We start from the raw sequence: 15841 nt of genomic DNA on the forward strand, positions 1-15841 counted from the left end.
GAGAAGCGTCAGGTATGGTTGTGTGCAAGCACCAATCAGAGTGCCTGCTGGATTTTGGACCTACACTAGGTATAAAGACCCTAGTGTTCTAATGGACGCTCTCATTCACTGTCTGTCTGACCCAGCAAGAAAGCACATGCCTTTCTCGAAGTTCCCATGAATCACATTTAGGACCTCTGAAGCCTATTGCCAAATTCACCATGTGTGTATGGTTACACATCCATTTATGTGTTCCTAACCTCTCCCATCCTCCCTATTCCTTGTTCATCAATAACAGATCCGCTGCAGTCAGATGGAAACTCTATAGCAACAAATACGGCATCGCAGAAAAGGGGTCTAAAAAAAAAAGTCGAGCTTTGGAGAGCAATTACATTGAACATCTCTTTACACTGTGACCCAACGAGGATTTAGCGCTCGTGCTGTTTTCCCTGAAACCACTGAGTGTTTTGAGGCGCGAAAATCCAACCACATTCTCAATCAACTGATAGAAAGGATTAGGATTTAGCGAGGAGATAAATCAAAGGAAGGTACATTTTGAATCTTTCCACACCATTCATGCTCTGCCAAATGCGTTAATAAACGCCCCATCTCATGAGGTGTCGAGGCCAAAATGTGTTGATTAATATTCTCAATTTAACACTGAAAAAGCTATAGAGTAGGCCGGACAGGAGGGAGGTAAACTAAACTTGAAATCCGAGCCAATTACGCATAAAAAGAACAGGAGAGCAGTACATTCTAAACTTCAGAAGGGCATGGTACATTTGGAAAGGTTCTTGTCTAACCATTACAACCAGGGTCAGTGCCATGTACAGTGTTTTGTAGCCTAGTTTAACCATGTTCCATGAGTAAAATGACATCCCTACTCTCTGATAATTGAAAACATGTCAGATGAGCCAAGACTATGGAGTCTTGGGGGGGGGGGGGGGGTAATACGCTGTAATATATCACTGGTAACATTGTTACCACATACAGTGCCTTCGGAAAGTATTCAGACCCCTTGACTTTTTCCACATTTTGTTACGTTACAGCCTTATTCAAAAATTAATTTACTAAGTACTTTGTTGAAAAACCAGTGATTACAGCCGCGAGACTTCTTGGGTATGACGCTACAAGCTTGGCACACATGTATTTGAGTTTCTCCCGTTCTTCTCTGCAGATCCTTGCTGCACAGCTATTTTTAGGTCTCTACAGAGATGTTTGATCAAGTTCAAGTCTGGGATCTGGCTGAGCCACTCAAAAACATTCAGAGACTTGTCCCGAAGCCACTCCTGCGTTGTCTTGGCTGTGTGCTTAGGGTCGTTGTCCTGTTGGAAGGTGAACCTTTGCCCCAGTCTGAGGTTGTCAGAGCTCTGAAGCAGGTTTTCATCAAGGATCTCTCTGTACTTTGCTCCGTTAATCTTTCCCTCGATCCTGACTAGTCTCCCAGTCCCTGCCGCATAAAAACATCCGCGCAGTATGATGCTGCCACCACCATGCTTCACCATAGGGATGGTGCCAGGTTTCCTCCAGACGTGATGCTTGAGATTCAGGCCAAATAGTTCAATCTTGGTTTCATCAGATCAGAGAATCTTGTTTCTCATGGTCTGAGAGTCTTTCGGTGCCATGTGCCTTTTACTGAGGATTGGCTTCCGGCTTCCGTCTGAAAAGATGGTTGTCCTTCTGGAAGTTTCTCCCATCTCCACAGAGGAACTCTGGAGCTCTGTCAGAGTGACCATCAGGTTCTTGGTCACCTCCCTGACCAAGGCCCTTCTCCCCCGATGGCTCAGTTTGTCTTGGTGGTTCAAAACTTCCATTTAAGAATTATGGAGGCCACTGTGTTCTTGGGTACCTTCAATTCTGCAGACATGTCTTGGTACCCTTCCCCAGATCTGTGCCTCCTCCTGTCTCAGAGCTCTACAGACAATTCCTTCGACCTTAAGGCTTGGTTTTTGCTCTGACATGCTTTGTCAACAGTGGGAGGTGTGTGCCTTTCCAAATCATGTCCAATCAATTGAATTTACCACAGGTGGTCTTCAATCAAGTTGTTGAAACATCTCAAGGATGATCAATGGAAACAGGATGCACCTGAGCTCAATTTGAGCAAAGGTTTTGAATACTTACGCAATACTTACTTACTTTTTCTTTTTTAAATCTATAAATAAATAACTGTTTTCGCTTTGTCATTATGGGGTATTGTGTGTAGATTTATGAGGATTTTTATTTATTTAATGCATTTTCGAATAATGCTGTAAAGTATAATATTTTACATATTGTTTGGGGAGGGGAGGGGGGTAGCCTACTCGGTATTATTTTGTAATATTACCACATAGGACTAGATGCTTAAAATAACCTTGTTTTGACACATGACATAAACATTTGTAGCAGTAACCTAGTAAGCCATTTACTCCACCCCATCCATTTAATGGATTCCTTTTTCATAATGCTAAAAATACTGTAGGCCTATCTCTAGCCCGTTCATAGACGGTCATGTTAAACGTACAGTGCCTTCAGAAAGTACACACCCCTTGACTTTTCACAACATTTTGTTGTGTTACGCCTGAATTTCAAATGGATTAAATTGAGATTGTTTTCTCACTGGCCTGCACACAATACCTCATGTCAAAGTGGAATTATGTTTTTCGAAATGTTTACAAATTAATTTATAATGAAAAGCTGAAATGTCTTGCGTCAATAAGTACCCTTTGTTATGGCAAGCCTAAATAAGTTCAGGAGTGAAAATGTGCTTGACAAGTTACATAATAAGTTTCATGGACTCACTCTGCGTTCAATAATAGTATTATTTTTGAATAATACCCTACACATACAATTATCTCTAAGGTCTCTCAGTCGGGCCTCCCGAGTGACACAGTGGTCTAAAGCACTGCATCGTCACTAGAGATTCTGTGTGCGCCTTGTGCTGCGGACAATTAAAGGCCACATTAAAGTGTGCAGTTTTGTCACACAACACAATGCCAAAGATGTCTCACGTTTTGAGGGAGCTTGCAATTGCTATGCTGACTTCAGAAATGTCCACCAGAGCTGTTGCTAGGGAATTGAATGTTAATTTCTCTACCATAAGCCACCTCCAATGTCGTTTTGGAGAATTTGGCAGTACGTGCAAACAGCCTCACATTCGCAGACCACGTTTAACCACACCAGCCCAGGACCTCCACATCTGGTTTCTTCACCTGCGGGATTGTCTGAGACCAGTCATCCAGACAGCTGATGAAACTGTGGGTTTGCACAACCAAAGAATTTCTGCAAAAACTGTCAGAAACCATCTCAGGGACGCTCATCTGCGTGCTTGTCGTACTCACCATAGTCTTGACCTGACTGCAGTTCGCGGTCGTAACCGACCTCAGGGGCAAATGCTCTCCTTCAATTGTCACTGGCACACTTCAATGGTCATCCATGTCACTGTGCTCTTCATGGATGAATCCCGGTTTCACCTGTACCGGGCAGATGGCAGACGGCATGTATGGCGTTGTGTGGGCGAGAGGTTTGCTGATATCAGCGTTGTGAACAGAGTGCCCCATGGTGGCGTTAGAGTTAGGGTATGGGCAGGTGTAAGCTATGGACAATGAACACAATTTTGTCTATGGCAATTTGAATGCACATAGATACCGTGATGAGATCCTGAGCCATTCATCTGCTGCCATCACCTCATGTTTACGCGCAATAATGCACGTCTCAAGGATCTGTAGACAATTCCCGGAAGCGGAAAATTGCACAGTTCGTCAATGGCCTGCATACCAGACATGTCATCCATTGAGCAAGTTTGGGATGCTCTGGATCAATGTGTACGACAGCATGTTTCAATTCCCTCCAATATCCAGCAACTTCTAACAGCCATTGAAAAGGAGTGGGACAACATTCCAAAGGCCACAATCAACAACCGATAAACTCTATGCGAAAGAGATGTCACACTGCATGAGGCAAATGGTGGTCACACCAGATACTGACTAGTTTTCTGATGCACGACCCTACCTTTTTTTAAGGTATCTGTGACCAACAGATAGTTCCAAAGAAGTTTGAAACCACCAAGACTCTTCCTAGAGCTGACTGCCCGGCCAAACTAAGCAATCAGGGGAGAAGGGCCTTGGTCAGGGAGGTGACCAAGAACCCAATGGTCACTCTGACAGAGCTCCAGGAGAGATGGGAGAACCTTCCAGAAGGACAATCATCTCTTCAGCACTCCACCAATCAGGCCTTTATGGTGGAGTGGCCAGACAGAAGCCACTCAAAAAGGCACTTAAAGGAGTCTCAGACCATGAGAAACGAGATTCGTTGGTCTAATGAAACCAAGATTGAACGCTTTGGCCTGAATGCCAAGCGTCACGTCTGGAGGAAACCTGGCACCATCCCTGCGATGAAGTATGGTGGCAGCATCATGCTGTGGGGATGTTTTTATGCGGCAGGGACTGGGACACTAGTCAGGATCAAGGGAAAGATGAACGGAGCAAAGTACAGAGAGATCCTTGATGAAAACCTGCTCTGGAGCGCTCAGGACCTCAGACTGGGGCGAAGGACAATGACCCTAAGCACACAGCCAAGACAACACAGGAGTGGCTTCAGAATAAGTCTCTGAATGTCCTTGAGTGGCCCAGCCAGAGACCAGACTTGCACTCGATCAAACATCTCTCGAGACCTGAAAATAGCTGTGCAGCAACACTCCCCATCCAACCTGACAGAGGTTGAGAGGATCTGTAGAGAAGAATGGGACAAACTCCCCAAATACAGGTGTGACAAGTTTTATACCCAAGAACACTCAAGGCTGTAATCGCTGCCAAAGGTGCATCAACAAAGTACTGAGTAAAGGGTCTGAATACTTATGTAATATTTCAGTTTAGAATTTTTTATAAAATTGCAGAAATGTCATAATGACAAAATGTGGAGAAAGTCAGTGGGTCTGAATACTTTCCGAAGGCATTGTAAATCTGCTTGAAAATCTAGCAATGATCAACAACCAATTTGACAGAGCTTGAACAATTTTGAAACAAATAGTGACAGAAGATTTACTCAGACTCACATCTGTAATTGCTGAGAAAGGGGATTCTAACATGGATTGAATACCTATCTAATCAAGATATATTCAGTTTTTTATGTTTCATACATTTTTTACAAATATTGGAACTTTTTCTCCACTATAACTACAGTATTTTGTGTAGATCATTGATAAACAATTACAATTAAATCAATTTTAATCCCACTTTGTAACACAACAAAATGTGAAAGAAGTCAGGTGAATACTTTCTGAAGGCCCTGTACACCGTCTGTACATAAACCTGTCTGCCACCCAAGACAAAGGCTACGACGCTGTCCTGAAGCCTTGTCTGAACGCCACTATGCCTCGCTTGCCATACGGTTTTGTTAAACATTTAGAACTTAACTTTCACATCAGCGAGAAAGAATAATAATACATCAAAAAATAGTTACTACACACCTTTAAAGGGGCGGCAGGTAGCCTTGTGGTTAAGAGCGTTGGGCCAGTAACCGAAAGTTTGCTGGTTTAAATCCCTGAGCCAATTAGCTGAAAAATCTGTTAGCTGAAAAATCCTTTGAGCAAGGCACTTAACCTTAATGGCTTCTGCAAATCGCTGTGTATAAGAGTGTCTGCTAAATAAAACATTTAAATGTATAGGGTTGGGGCAGCCATATTTCCATGTTACAGCCCTTGTTTACGGAAGACAGAGGCGACCACCTGTTTTAATTAGCTATCGAAGTGTCTCCGAACGCCTGTTTTAATTAGCTATCGAAGTGTCTCCGAACACCTGTTTTAATTAGCTATCGAAGTGTCTCCGAACACCTGTTTTAATTAGCTATCGAAGTGTCTCCGAACACCTGCGTGTAACGGAAAAAGGACGTCAGAATAGTGTTGTAACTGAAAATTACTCTTGACTGCAGCTTTGTTAAAACCACTTTAAACAGTGTACAGTAAGTGTATATTTTGCATTTGTGAAGTTATTTTGATTTGAGAATAGAGGGCTCTGTGTTTCCAAAAATGTATCGCAAGTGAGGATTATTAACGTTTTCAAACGTTAAAACAGAGCGTCGGGATTGTAGTTAACATGGACCCTGCTGTGGTCCATACCTTCAGTTGAGAACCCAAGAGTGGGAAGTTGTAAGCCCCCTTTGTCCATCCTTGGGTTCTCAAGAGCTAGCCTATGTACACAATTATATCAAGAGATCAATGTAGTATGAAATAAAATCCAAGACCAAAAATATGGCTCATAATGCCTCGTGTCTCATACCTTATTGATGTGTTGAGTCTTTTTCTATAAAGCCTTCCATTTACACATGGTCTTTGGATATTCAGGCCTGCATACACAGCATCATCATAGCCATCAAAATGTAAATGAACTGTCATAATGTAATACATACTTCAATGTTACTTGGTTTGTAGATGTAACAGGTTCCTGTGTTATCGTTCAATGACAGAGCAGTTTTAAAGTTTTTGATTAGGCTATTGTGAATCATCTCTTTCTTGTCTTTTTCCATGTGTGTGCATCTCAGTTCACCCTCCCTCAGTCTGAGGCTATGAGAGGGAGAGAGGAGTCCCAGGCCACACCATCATGCTACTTCTGAGAAGCAGGGATGACATTTTGGCTGCCAATACACAAGGTAGGACGCACTGATGGACATTTTTTAGACTATTGTCTTACAGCAACTACCCACACATCCCAGCTCATCCCTGTGTGTGTGTGTGTGTGTGTGTGTGTGTGTGTGTGTGTGTGTGTGTGTGTGTGTGTGTGTTAGTCATACACTGTAGTTTACACACTGGGGATACTGCATGCATGATAGTTTGTCTCGTGTTGGTATTCTTCTGCTCGTCTGTGAAAATGAGTCAACCACATCATCTCAAATTCTACAACATCTCCGAGTTTACACATTTTTGGTGTCCCATAAAACTGCAATCTCCAGCATAAACATATCAATGTGGAAATGGTTTGTGGTGGTAGTGGTGCAGGGTGAGACCTGAAGGCCTTGTGGTGGAAAGGGGCACAGGATTTTAGCGTGGTGAATTTTTTGATCAATGGACTGCGTCACTGTGTGAGCTTTACTTGGTTATTCAACCTGACCTAGCCGCTATTGACTACTAGCTTAATTTGCATGGTTCTACGGATATTGATCAAGCAATTAAAGGATTTGTTGAATGAGATTTTGACGCAAAAGGGTGTGCTTGTTTGTGTGTAGGTTGTGTGCAGATTTTGTATGTAGGCCTATGTGTGTCTGTGTTTTGTTATGTGTGATAAGATGAAGGAAGACATTTGTTATTCCCTGAAGTCCGACTGAGATTGGGCTCGCTACGTAAATGAATACAGAAACAGTAAATAATGGCCCATAAACATCTATTACCAACCGGAGCCATAATCATATTTTTCATATTTTCCTCTTTGCAATGCGTTCAGCTCATCTCTCTCTCAATACTCGTTCCCTCTCTCATATGCGTCCTCTGACTCTCACTATCATTTTGACTTTGAACGTACGCTCTCCCCCTTTTCCACCCTCCTATCGTCTTTTTCTCCGTGCACTGTTAATCAGGCGTGACTTTCAAGAGACTGAGCCACTGTACGGAGTGTGAGACTGAGAAACTCAGTTCTTCTCTTATGGGCTCTAGATGTGAGCACACTACAAATGCTATTACACTATTACTACTATAACTGAAAAGCACCACCCTTACAACGGCCTTCTTTACTGTTCATGGAACACTCTATACTGTGTTACTAACGGCTGATGTTGCATTATTAGACCTATCATTGATATAGAACATAACCAAATCAGCAATAATGTTGAATACTATTTACCATTTCACTACTCCGTTTCAACTCCACCGACTTTTACATCGAGTGTGTTTAAGCCTTTTTAATAGCAATATTTTTCTACATGAGGCTATTAGGCCTAAATTCAATCATTTTTTTTTTCTCTCTAATCTTTTATGAAGCTTAGAAACTAAATAGGACATTTTAGAATAATGGTTTGAATAAGGATATTGGTCTATCAGAATTCTAGTTCATAGATCTGTTTTAGGTCTTGTCTATAGCTCATGTATACCTAATACAATTGGGATTTCTTCTCTTTGTTTTATTACTGTAGCCTTTATCATTGCCATGCACAGTTATGTTTCAATGCTCTGCGGCTTGGCTCTTGTGTTAGTCATTTTTCTTTTGACTGATGGAGAGAACGGTCTCGAAGCAGATGGAGAGCAAGAGAATAGATTGCTATTTGAACTGGTAGAAAGGAAACCTTTTAAAATTGTGTTTTCTTTTACTAAGTCATCAAAGCGGTTTAAATATAGACTCTCGAGCAGCACATACAAGCATGGATCCCAACACATGTCAGAGGTAGACATGCAGTAGCATATACAATAAAATACAGTACAACCTTTGATCTTGAAAATAGTCTGAAACATTCTAAAATAAGCACACTCTGCCCTCCCCCTCACCATAAAACCTAATTAAAAGATTAAAGGATGAGTAAGACTTACTACACATGGAGTTATATATCTTGTCAATATCTTGACACCTGCTCCAGTGTTTTATACCGCTTTACCCTCTTTGCTGAATAGAGAGAGATTATTTTCCTTTCAATTTATCCATAAAAAGAGGCCAAATGTAGATCCTGAGAGTTGGTTAGCAGAAAGGAGCATGGAAGGATAGTGAAGTCACTAAGACTATTCTTCAAGTTTCTGTAGATGTACAGTTGAAGTCGGAAGTTTACGTACACTTAGGTTGGAGTCATTAAAACTCATTTTTCAACCACTCCACAAATTTCTTGTTAACAAACTATAGTTTTGGCAAGTCGGTTAGGACATCTACTTTGTGCATGACAAAAGTAATTTTTACAACAATTGTTGACAGACAGATTATTTCACTTACTGGCATTGTGACACAGTGGATTATGAGTCAGAAGTTTACATACATTAAGTTGACTGTGCCTTTAAACTGCTTGTAATATTCCAGAAAATTATGTCATGCTTCTGATAGGCTAATTGACATCATTTGAGTCAATTAGAGGTATACCTGTGGATGTATTTCAAGGCCTACCTTCAAACTCAGTGCCTCTTTGCTTGACATCATGGGAAAATCAAAAGAAATCAGCCAATACCTCAGAAAATAAAATTCACATTCTTAAAATAAAGTGGTGATCCTAACTGACCTAAGACAGCGAATTTTTACTAGGATTAAATGTCAGGAATTGTGAAAAACTGAGTTTAAATGTATTTGGCTAAGGTGTATGTAAACTTCCGACTTCAACTGTACATAAGCCTAGATATAGTAGAGTAGGGAATAGAATGGCTATTGGTTGTGTGTTGCTTGTATTTTGATGGCTTTGATACTATTCCAATATTGTAGGCCTATTTGTGAAATATTTGGGGACATATAATAACAAATTATTTCTGTGTAGTCTTTCTGGGTTAGGATCTGTGGAATATATTCAACATCAATCTGGCTAATATCCAATTATTGAAGAATGTAGTGGGTATTGTAGAATTATATGGAAACTATTGGCTTTAATAGGTTTTATTGCAGAGGTAATGCTATCAATGAATATTAATTGGATCTACCAGAATCACCTTTTTAGTTTGACCTGACACATGTTAGGCTGAGCATAGAACTGACTGAATTATCAACAGGAATCAATACACCTTCACTCATCCTTGTCTCCACAGAGGAACATAAGTCACCTGGAAAACTGCCTCGAGACTCAATCATTAGCTGAGCATTGCATTCCAACATTTACTTTGGTGACATCTGTTACCTTCAGGCACCTCTTTGGATACTGCCGTGTCGAGACTTCAGAGGTGTATGTTGATGCTCCAGTTGCTGTATGTATGTATGGAAAAGCCTACATGTACATCAATAGCTTTGAACAGTTGTACAGTTGAAGTCAGAAGTTTACATACACCTTAGCCAAATACATTTAAACTCAGTTTTTCACAATTCCTGACATTTAATCCCAGTAAAAATTCCTTGTCTTTGGCCAGTCAGGATCACCACTTTATTTTAAGAATGTGAAATGTCAGAATAATAGTAGAGAGAATTATTTCTTTCAGCTTTTATTTCTTTCATCACATTCCCAGTGGGTCAGAAGATTACATACACTCAATTAGTATTTGGTAGCATTGCCTTTTAAATTGTTCAACTTGGGTCAAACGTATCGGGTAGCCTTCCACAAGCTTCCCACAATATGTTGGGTGATCTTTGGCCCATTCCTCCTGACAGAGCTGGTGTAACGGAGTCAGGTCTGTAGGCCTCCTTGCTCGCACATGCTTTTTCAGTTCTGCCCACAAATATCTACAGGATTGAGGTCAAGGCTTTGTGATGGCCACTCCAATACCTTGACTTTGTTGTCCTTAAGCCATTTTGCCACAACTATGGAAATTGCTTGGGGTCATTGTCCATTTGAAAGACCCATTTGCGACCAAGCTTTAACTTCCTGACTGATGTCTTGATGTTGCTTCAATATATCCACATAATTTTCTTTCCTCATGATGCCATCTATTTTGTGAAGTGCACCAGTCCCTCCTGCAGCAAAGCACCCCCACAACATAATGCTGCCACCCCCGTGCTTCACAGTTGGGATGGTGTTCTTCGCAAGCGTCCCTCGTTTTCCTCCAAACATAACGATGGTCATTATGACCAACCAGTTCTATTTTTGTTTCATCAGACCAGAGGACATTTCTCCAAAAAGTACAATCTTTGTCCCCATGTGCAGTTGCAAACCGTAGTCTGGTTTTTTTTATGGCGTTTTGGAGAAGTGGCTTCTTCCTTGCTGAGCGGCCTTTCAGGTCATGTCAATATAGGACTCGTTTTACTGTGGATATAGATACTTTTGTACCGGTTTCCTCCAGCATCTTCACAAGGTCCTTAACTGTTGTACTGGGATTGATTTGCACTTTTCGCACCAAAGTACGTTCATCTCTAGGAGACGGAACGCGTCTCCTTCCTGAGCGGTATGACAGCTGCGTGATCCCATGGTGTTTATACTTGCGTACTATTGTTTGTACAGATGAACGTGGTACCTTCAGACGTTTGGAAATTGCTCCCAAGGATGAACCAGACTTGTGGAGGTCTACAATTTGTTTTCTGAGGTCTTGGCTGATTTATTTTGATTTTCCCATGATGTCAAGCAAAGAGGCACTGAGTTTGAAGGTAGGCCTTGAAATACATCCACAGGTATAGCTCTAATTGACTCAAATTATGTCAATTAGCCTATCAGAAGCTTCTAAAGCCATGACATAATTTCCTGGAATTTTCCAAGCTGTTTAAAGGCACAGTCAACTTAGTGGATGTAAACTTCTGACCCACTGGAATTGTGATACAGTGAATTATATGTGAAATAATCTGTCTGTAAACAATTGTTGGAAAATTACTTGTCTCATGCACAAAGTAGATGACTTGCCAAAACTATAGTTTGTTAACAAGAAATTTGTGGAGTGGTTGAAAAATAAGTTTTAATGACTCCAACCTAAGTGTATGTAAACTTCTGACTTCAACTGAATCAACACAGCAACGATGTTACTACACAGCAATGATGTTGTGGTGCTGGACATACAAACCCAGGCCTTGCTGCACGTAACTTGAGCCACAGGGAGTTTGTTTTATTCAAATGTCCCACACGTATTTGAAGTAACAAAAACGTTAAGATTCACAACCTGTGTGGAACCTGCATGATGCATTAATATGAATGTTCACAGACTAACCACAGCCACTGTTTGAAAATGCCAGGACAGGTGCTATATTTGCTGTATGAGATTACCTTAGCATTTTCTACGGTCATAAATCTTGCGAATGTGAAAGTAATGTTGTTCAACATGTTTACCTTTGCTTAACTACAGAGGCAGTGGTCTCTGGGTAAAAATTAAAGCTTTGAGATGAACTGTGGTTAAATTCATCCTATCAAAGAAATAGGCTCTTTTCCTAGATTCAATAGTCTACATACAGTATTTTGTACATTACTCTGTGTTCTGATACATTAAGGTTGCCATATCAACCAAGCAAAACACTTACATTTCTAAAAGCCAGCTTGTGATGTCACAATCATATAATGTACAGTACAAATATACCAAGTGAGTGACCCTTGTCCATCCTAAAGTGCAGGTTTTTCTGAGAGGCTGTCACTGCCATAGTCCAGCCTCTCTTCCCACTGGTATTGAAATGTCATAGTTAATGGACACTTTGCTGGAGTAACCCCGCCAGCCAGCAACCCCTGCCACCCTAAGGAATAAGAAGGATTGATGTGACTAGTAGTTAATATCAGAAGTTATTGATTGGACTGTGTTAGGGAAAATTGCCCCCATGAGTTTTCCTAGCACAACTGCCAATAGGAACCTAATTCTCCCCTGAGAGATTACCATCCAGTTACTGTCAAGATCTGTGAAATGTGGCAGCAATGAGCTGTGAGTGTTGGGCACTGCAGACATATATTTACCACTGAGGAATAACTGGTTGAGCCTCTCTCTGACCTATATTAGGAAGAGGGAGCGATGTCTTGATGAAACAATGACACACTCAAGGATGCTACATTGTATAGAAGTTGCCACACTGTAACCAGCATCGAGTAGAATTGAAAACAGGGGGGTTCAATTTCAACACGTTCGTCAAAGTGTGTGATACTATAATATCTGAGAACAGCCAATGCAGCACAACATCATCATTTAAAGCACTCTGGTATAAATAATTGCATGTTTTCAATCAATTTCACGTGTAACTCTCATTGATTCCAGAAGCCAAACATGGTTGAGAGCTAATGAATATTGTTTATCAAGGTTGGATTATAAAAGTACAGCACCACCGCTTTGCCCTGTGGATGTCACCCTCCCACAGATTAATTTGCACACATTTAGTCTAACCACTGTATTATAGGGAACACTCAGTTTCTCTTGTCATTTTCTATTTAGTCACAACCGCTGCTTAACTGCAACACAACTGAATTTCAAACCCCAGGTTGAATATATGCAATATTGTCAGTATTTAATTTAGATTTTCCCCCTCCTGACTTTTTTTAAATCTGGGAAGCAAACTGAATAATTGTCAGAACTTATTTTGAACCTCTTCTCAGCCATGCAAGCGAAAAATTTCAAACACAGTGGCTGCTTAAACACCTCAGTGCAAACTGTGCGAAATTCAACAAAGTTAAACTGCCAGGTAATGTGGATTACCTGCTACATAGTTTCCGGGACGCACCTCCCCCTTGATAAATACAGACGGTACTCACTTCACACACCTGGACTTTTTCCATATTATGCTGTTTTACAGCCTGAATTTAAAGTGTATTACATTTAGATATTTTGACACTGGCTTGCACACAATAACTCATAAGGTCAATGTGGAATTATGTTTTTCAAAATTTTTACAAATGAATAAAAAATGAAAAGCTGAAATGTCTTGAGTCAAAAACTAAGCCTAAATGCTTAACAAGTCATAATAAGTTGCATGGGTTCACTCTGTCAGCAATAATATAGTTTTTTATTTTAATTTTAAAAAACAACTACATTTTAAAACCTAGCCGCACTGCTTCTTGACACAACGCACATCCAACCCGGAAGCCAGCCACACCAATGTGTCAGAGGAAACACCATACACCTGGTCAGCGTGCACTGTGTCCGGCCCGCCACAGGAGTCGCTAGTGTGCGATGAGACAAGGATATCCCTGCTGGCCAAACCCTCCCTAACCCGGACGACGCTGTGCCAATTGTGCGTCGCCCCATGGACATCCCAGTCGCGGCCGGCTGCGACAGAGCCTGGGCTCGAACCCCCAGAGTCTCTGGTGGCACAGCTAGCACAGCGATGCCGTGCCTTAGACCACTGCTCCACCCGGGAGTTGGCAATAATACTGCTTAACATGATTTTTGAATGACTACTTCATCTCTGTACCCCACACATACAACTATCTGTAAGGTCCCTCAGTCGACATTGAATATCCCTTTGAGAATGGTGAAGTTATTAATTACACTTTGAATGATGTATCAATAATTCACCCAGTCACTACAAAGATACAGAGGTCCTTCCTAACTCCGTTGCCGGAGAGGAAGGAAACCGCTCGGGAAAATTAGGCCAATTTTGACTGAAAAACAGTTAGACTTGAATGGCTGTGATAGGAGAAAACTGAGGATGGTTTAACAACATTGTACAGTAGTTACTCCACAATACTAACCTAATTGACAGAGTGAAGAAAGCCTGTACAGAATAAAAATATTCCAAAACATGCATACTGTTGGCAACAAGGCACTAAAGTAATACTGCAAAAGATATGGCAATGCAATTAACCTTTTGTCCTTAATACAAAGTGTTATGTTTGGGCCAAATCCAAAACAGCACATTACTGAGTACCACTCTTCATATTTTCAAGCACAGCAGTGAATGCATCATGTTATGGGTTTGCTTGTAATTGTTAAGGACTGGGGACTTTTTCAGGATAAAAAATAAATGGAATGTAGCTAAGAACAGGCAAAATCCTAAAGGAAAACCTTTCAGCAGGACAATAACCTAAAACACAAGGCCAGATCTACACTGGAGTTGCTTACCAAGAAGACGGTGAATGTTCCTGAGTGGCTGAGTTACAGTTTTGACTTAAATTTGGCTGAAAATGGTTGTCTAGCAATGACCAACAACCAATTTGACAGAGCTTAAAGAACTCTGAAAGAATAATGATAAATGTTGCACAATCCAGGTGTGAAAAGCTCTTAAGAACTTACCCACAGCTGTAATCACTGCCAAATGTGATTCTAACATGTTTTAACGCCGGTGGTTGAATACTTACAGTTGAAGTCGGAAGTTTACATACACTTAGGTTGGAGTCATTAAAACTTATTTTTCAACCACTCCACAAATTTCTTGTTAACAAACTATAGTTTTAGCAAGTCGGTTAGGACATCTACTTTGTGCATGAGACAAGTAATTTTCCAACAATTGTTTACAGACAGATTATTTCACATATAATTCACTGTATCACAATTCCAGTGGGTCAGAAGTTTACATCCACTAAGTTGACTGTGCCTTTAAACAGCTTGGAAAATTCCAGGAAATTATGTCATGGCTTTAGAAGCTTCTGATAGGCTAATTGACATAATTTGAGTCAATTGGAGGTGTACCTGTGGATGTATTTCAAGGCCTACCTTCAAACTCAGTGCCTCTTTGCTTGACATCATGGGAAAATAAAAATGAATCTGCCAATACCTCAGAAAACAAATTGTAGACCTCCACAAGTCTGGTTCATCCTTGGGAGCAATTTCTAAATGCCTGAAAGTACCACGTTCATCTGTACAAACAATAGTACGCAAGTATAAACACCATGGGAACATGCAGCCGTCGTACCGCTCAGGAAGGAGACACGTTCTGTCTCCTAGAAATGAACGTACTTTGGTGCGCAAAGTGTGAATCAATCCCAGTACAACAGCAAAGGACCTTGTGAAGATGCTGGAGGAAACAGGTACAATAGTATCTATATTCACAGTAAACAAGTCCTATATCGACATTACCTGAAAGGCCGCTTAGCAAGGAAGAAGCCACTGCTCCAGTTTGCAACTGCATATGGGGACAAAGATTGTACTTTTTGGAGAAATGTCCTCTGGTCTGATGAAACAAAAATAGAACTGGTTGGTCATAATGACCATCGTTATGTTTGGAGGAAAGAGGGGGAGGCTTGCAAGCCGAAGAACACCATCCTAACTGTGAAGCACGGGGGTGGCAGCATCATGTTGTGGGGGTGCTTTGCTGCAGGAGGGACCGGTACACTTAACAAAATAGATGGCATTATGAGAAAAGAAAATTATGTGGATATATTGAAGCAACATCTCAAGACATCAGTCAGGAAGTTAAAGCTTGGTTGCAAATGGGTCTTCCAAATGGACAATGACCCC

General features: G+C 41.0%; 1 protein-coding gene across 1 annotated transcript in view; it reads left to right on the top strand.

Annotated features, from left to right (window-relative positions):
• Positions 1-15841, top strand: part of LOC129833235 (glutamate receptor ionotropic, NMDA 2B-like) — a 102866-nt gene that overhangs the window by 6720 nt on the left and 80305 nt on the right. The window contains exon 2 of the mRNA XM_055897657.1: positions 6493-6600. Within this exon, the coding sequence (XP_055753632.1) occupies positions 6574-6600 (27 nt within the window). The 5' untranslated portion in view covers positions 6493-6573. The remainder of the gene's footprint in view (positions 1-6492; positions 6601-15841) is intronic.

This window comes from Salvelinus fontinalis, chromosome 34 (genome assembly GCF_029448725.1).
Source record: "Salvelinus fontinalis isolate EN_2023a chromosome 34, ASM2944872v1, whole genome shotgun sequence".
Classification (NCBI taxonomy): domain Eukaryota; kingdom Metazoa; phylum Chordata; class Actinopteri; order Salmoniformes; family Salmonidae; genus Salvelinus; species Salvelinus fontinalis.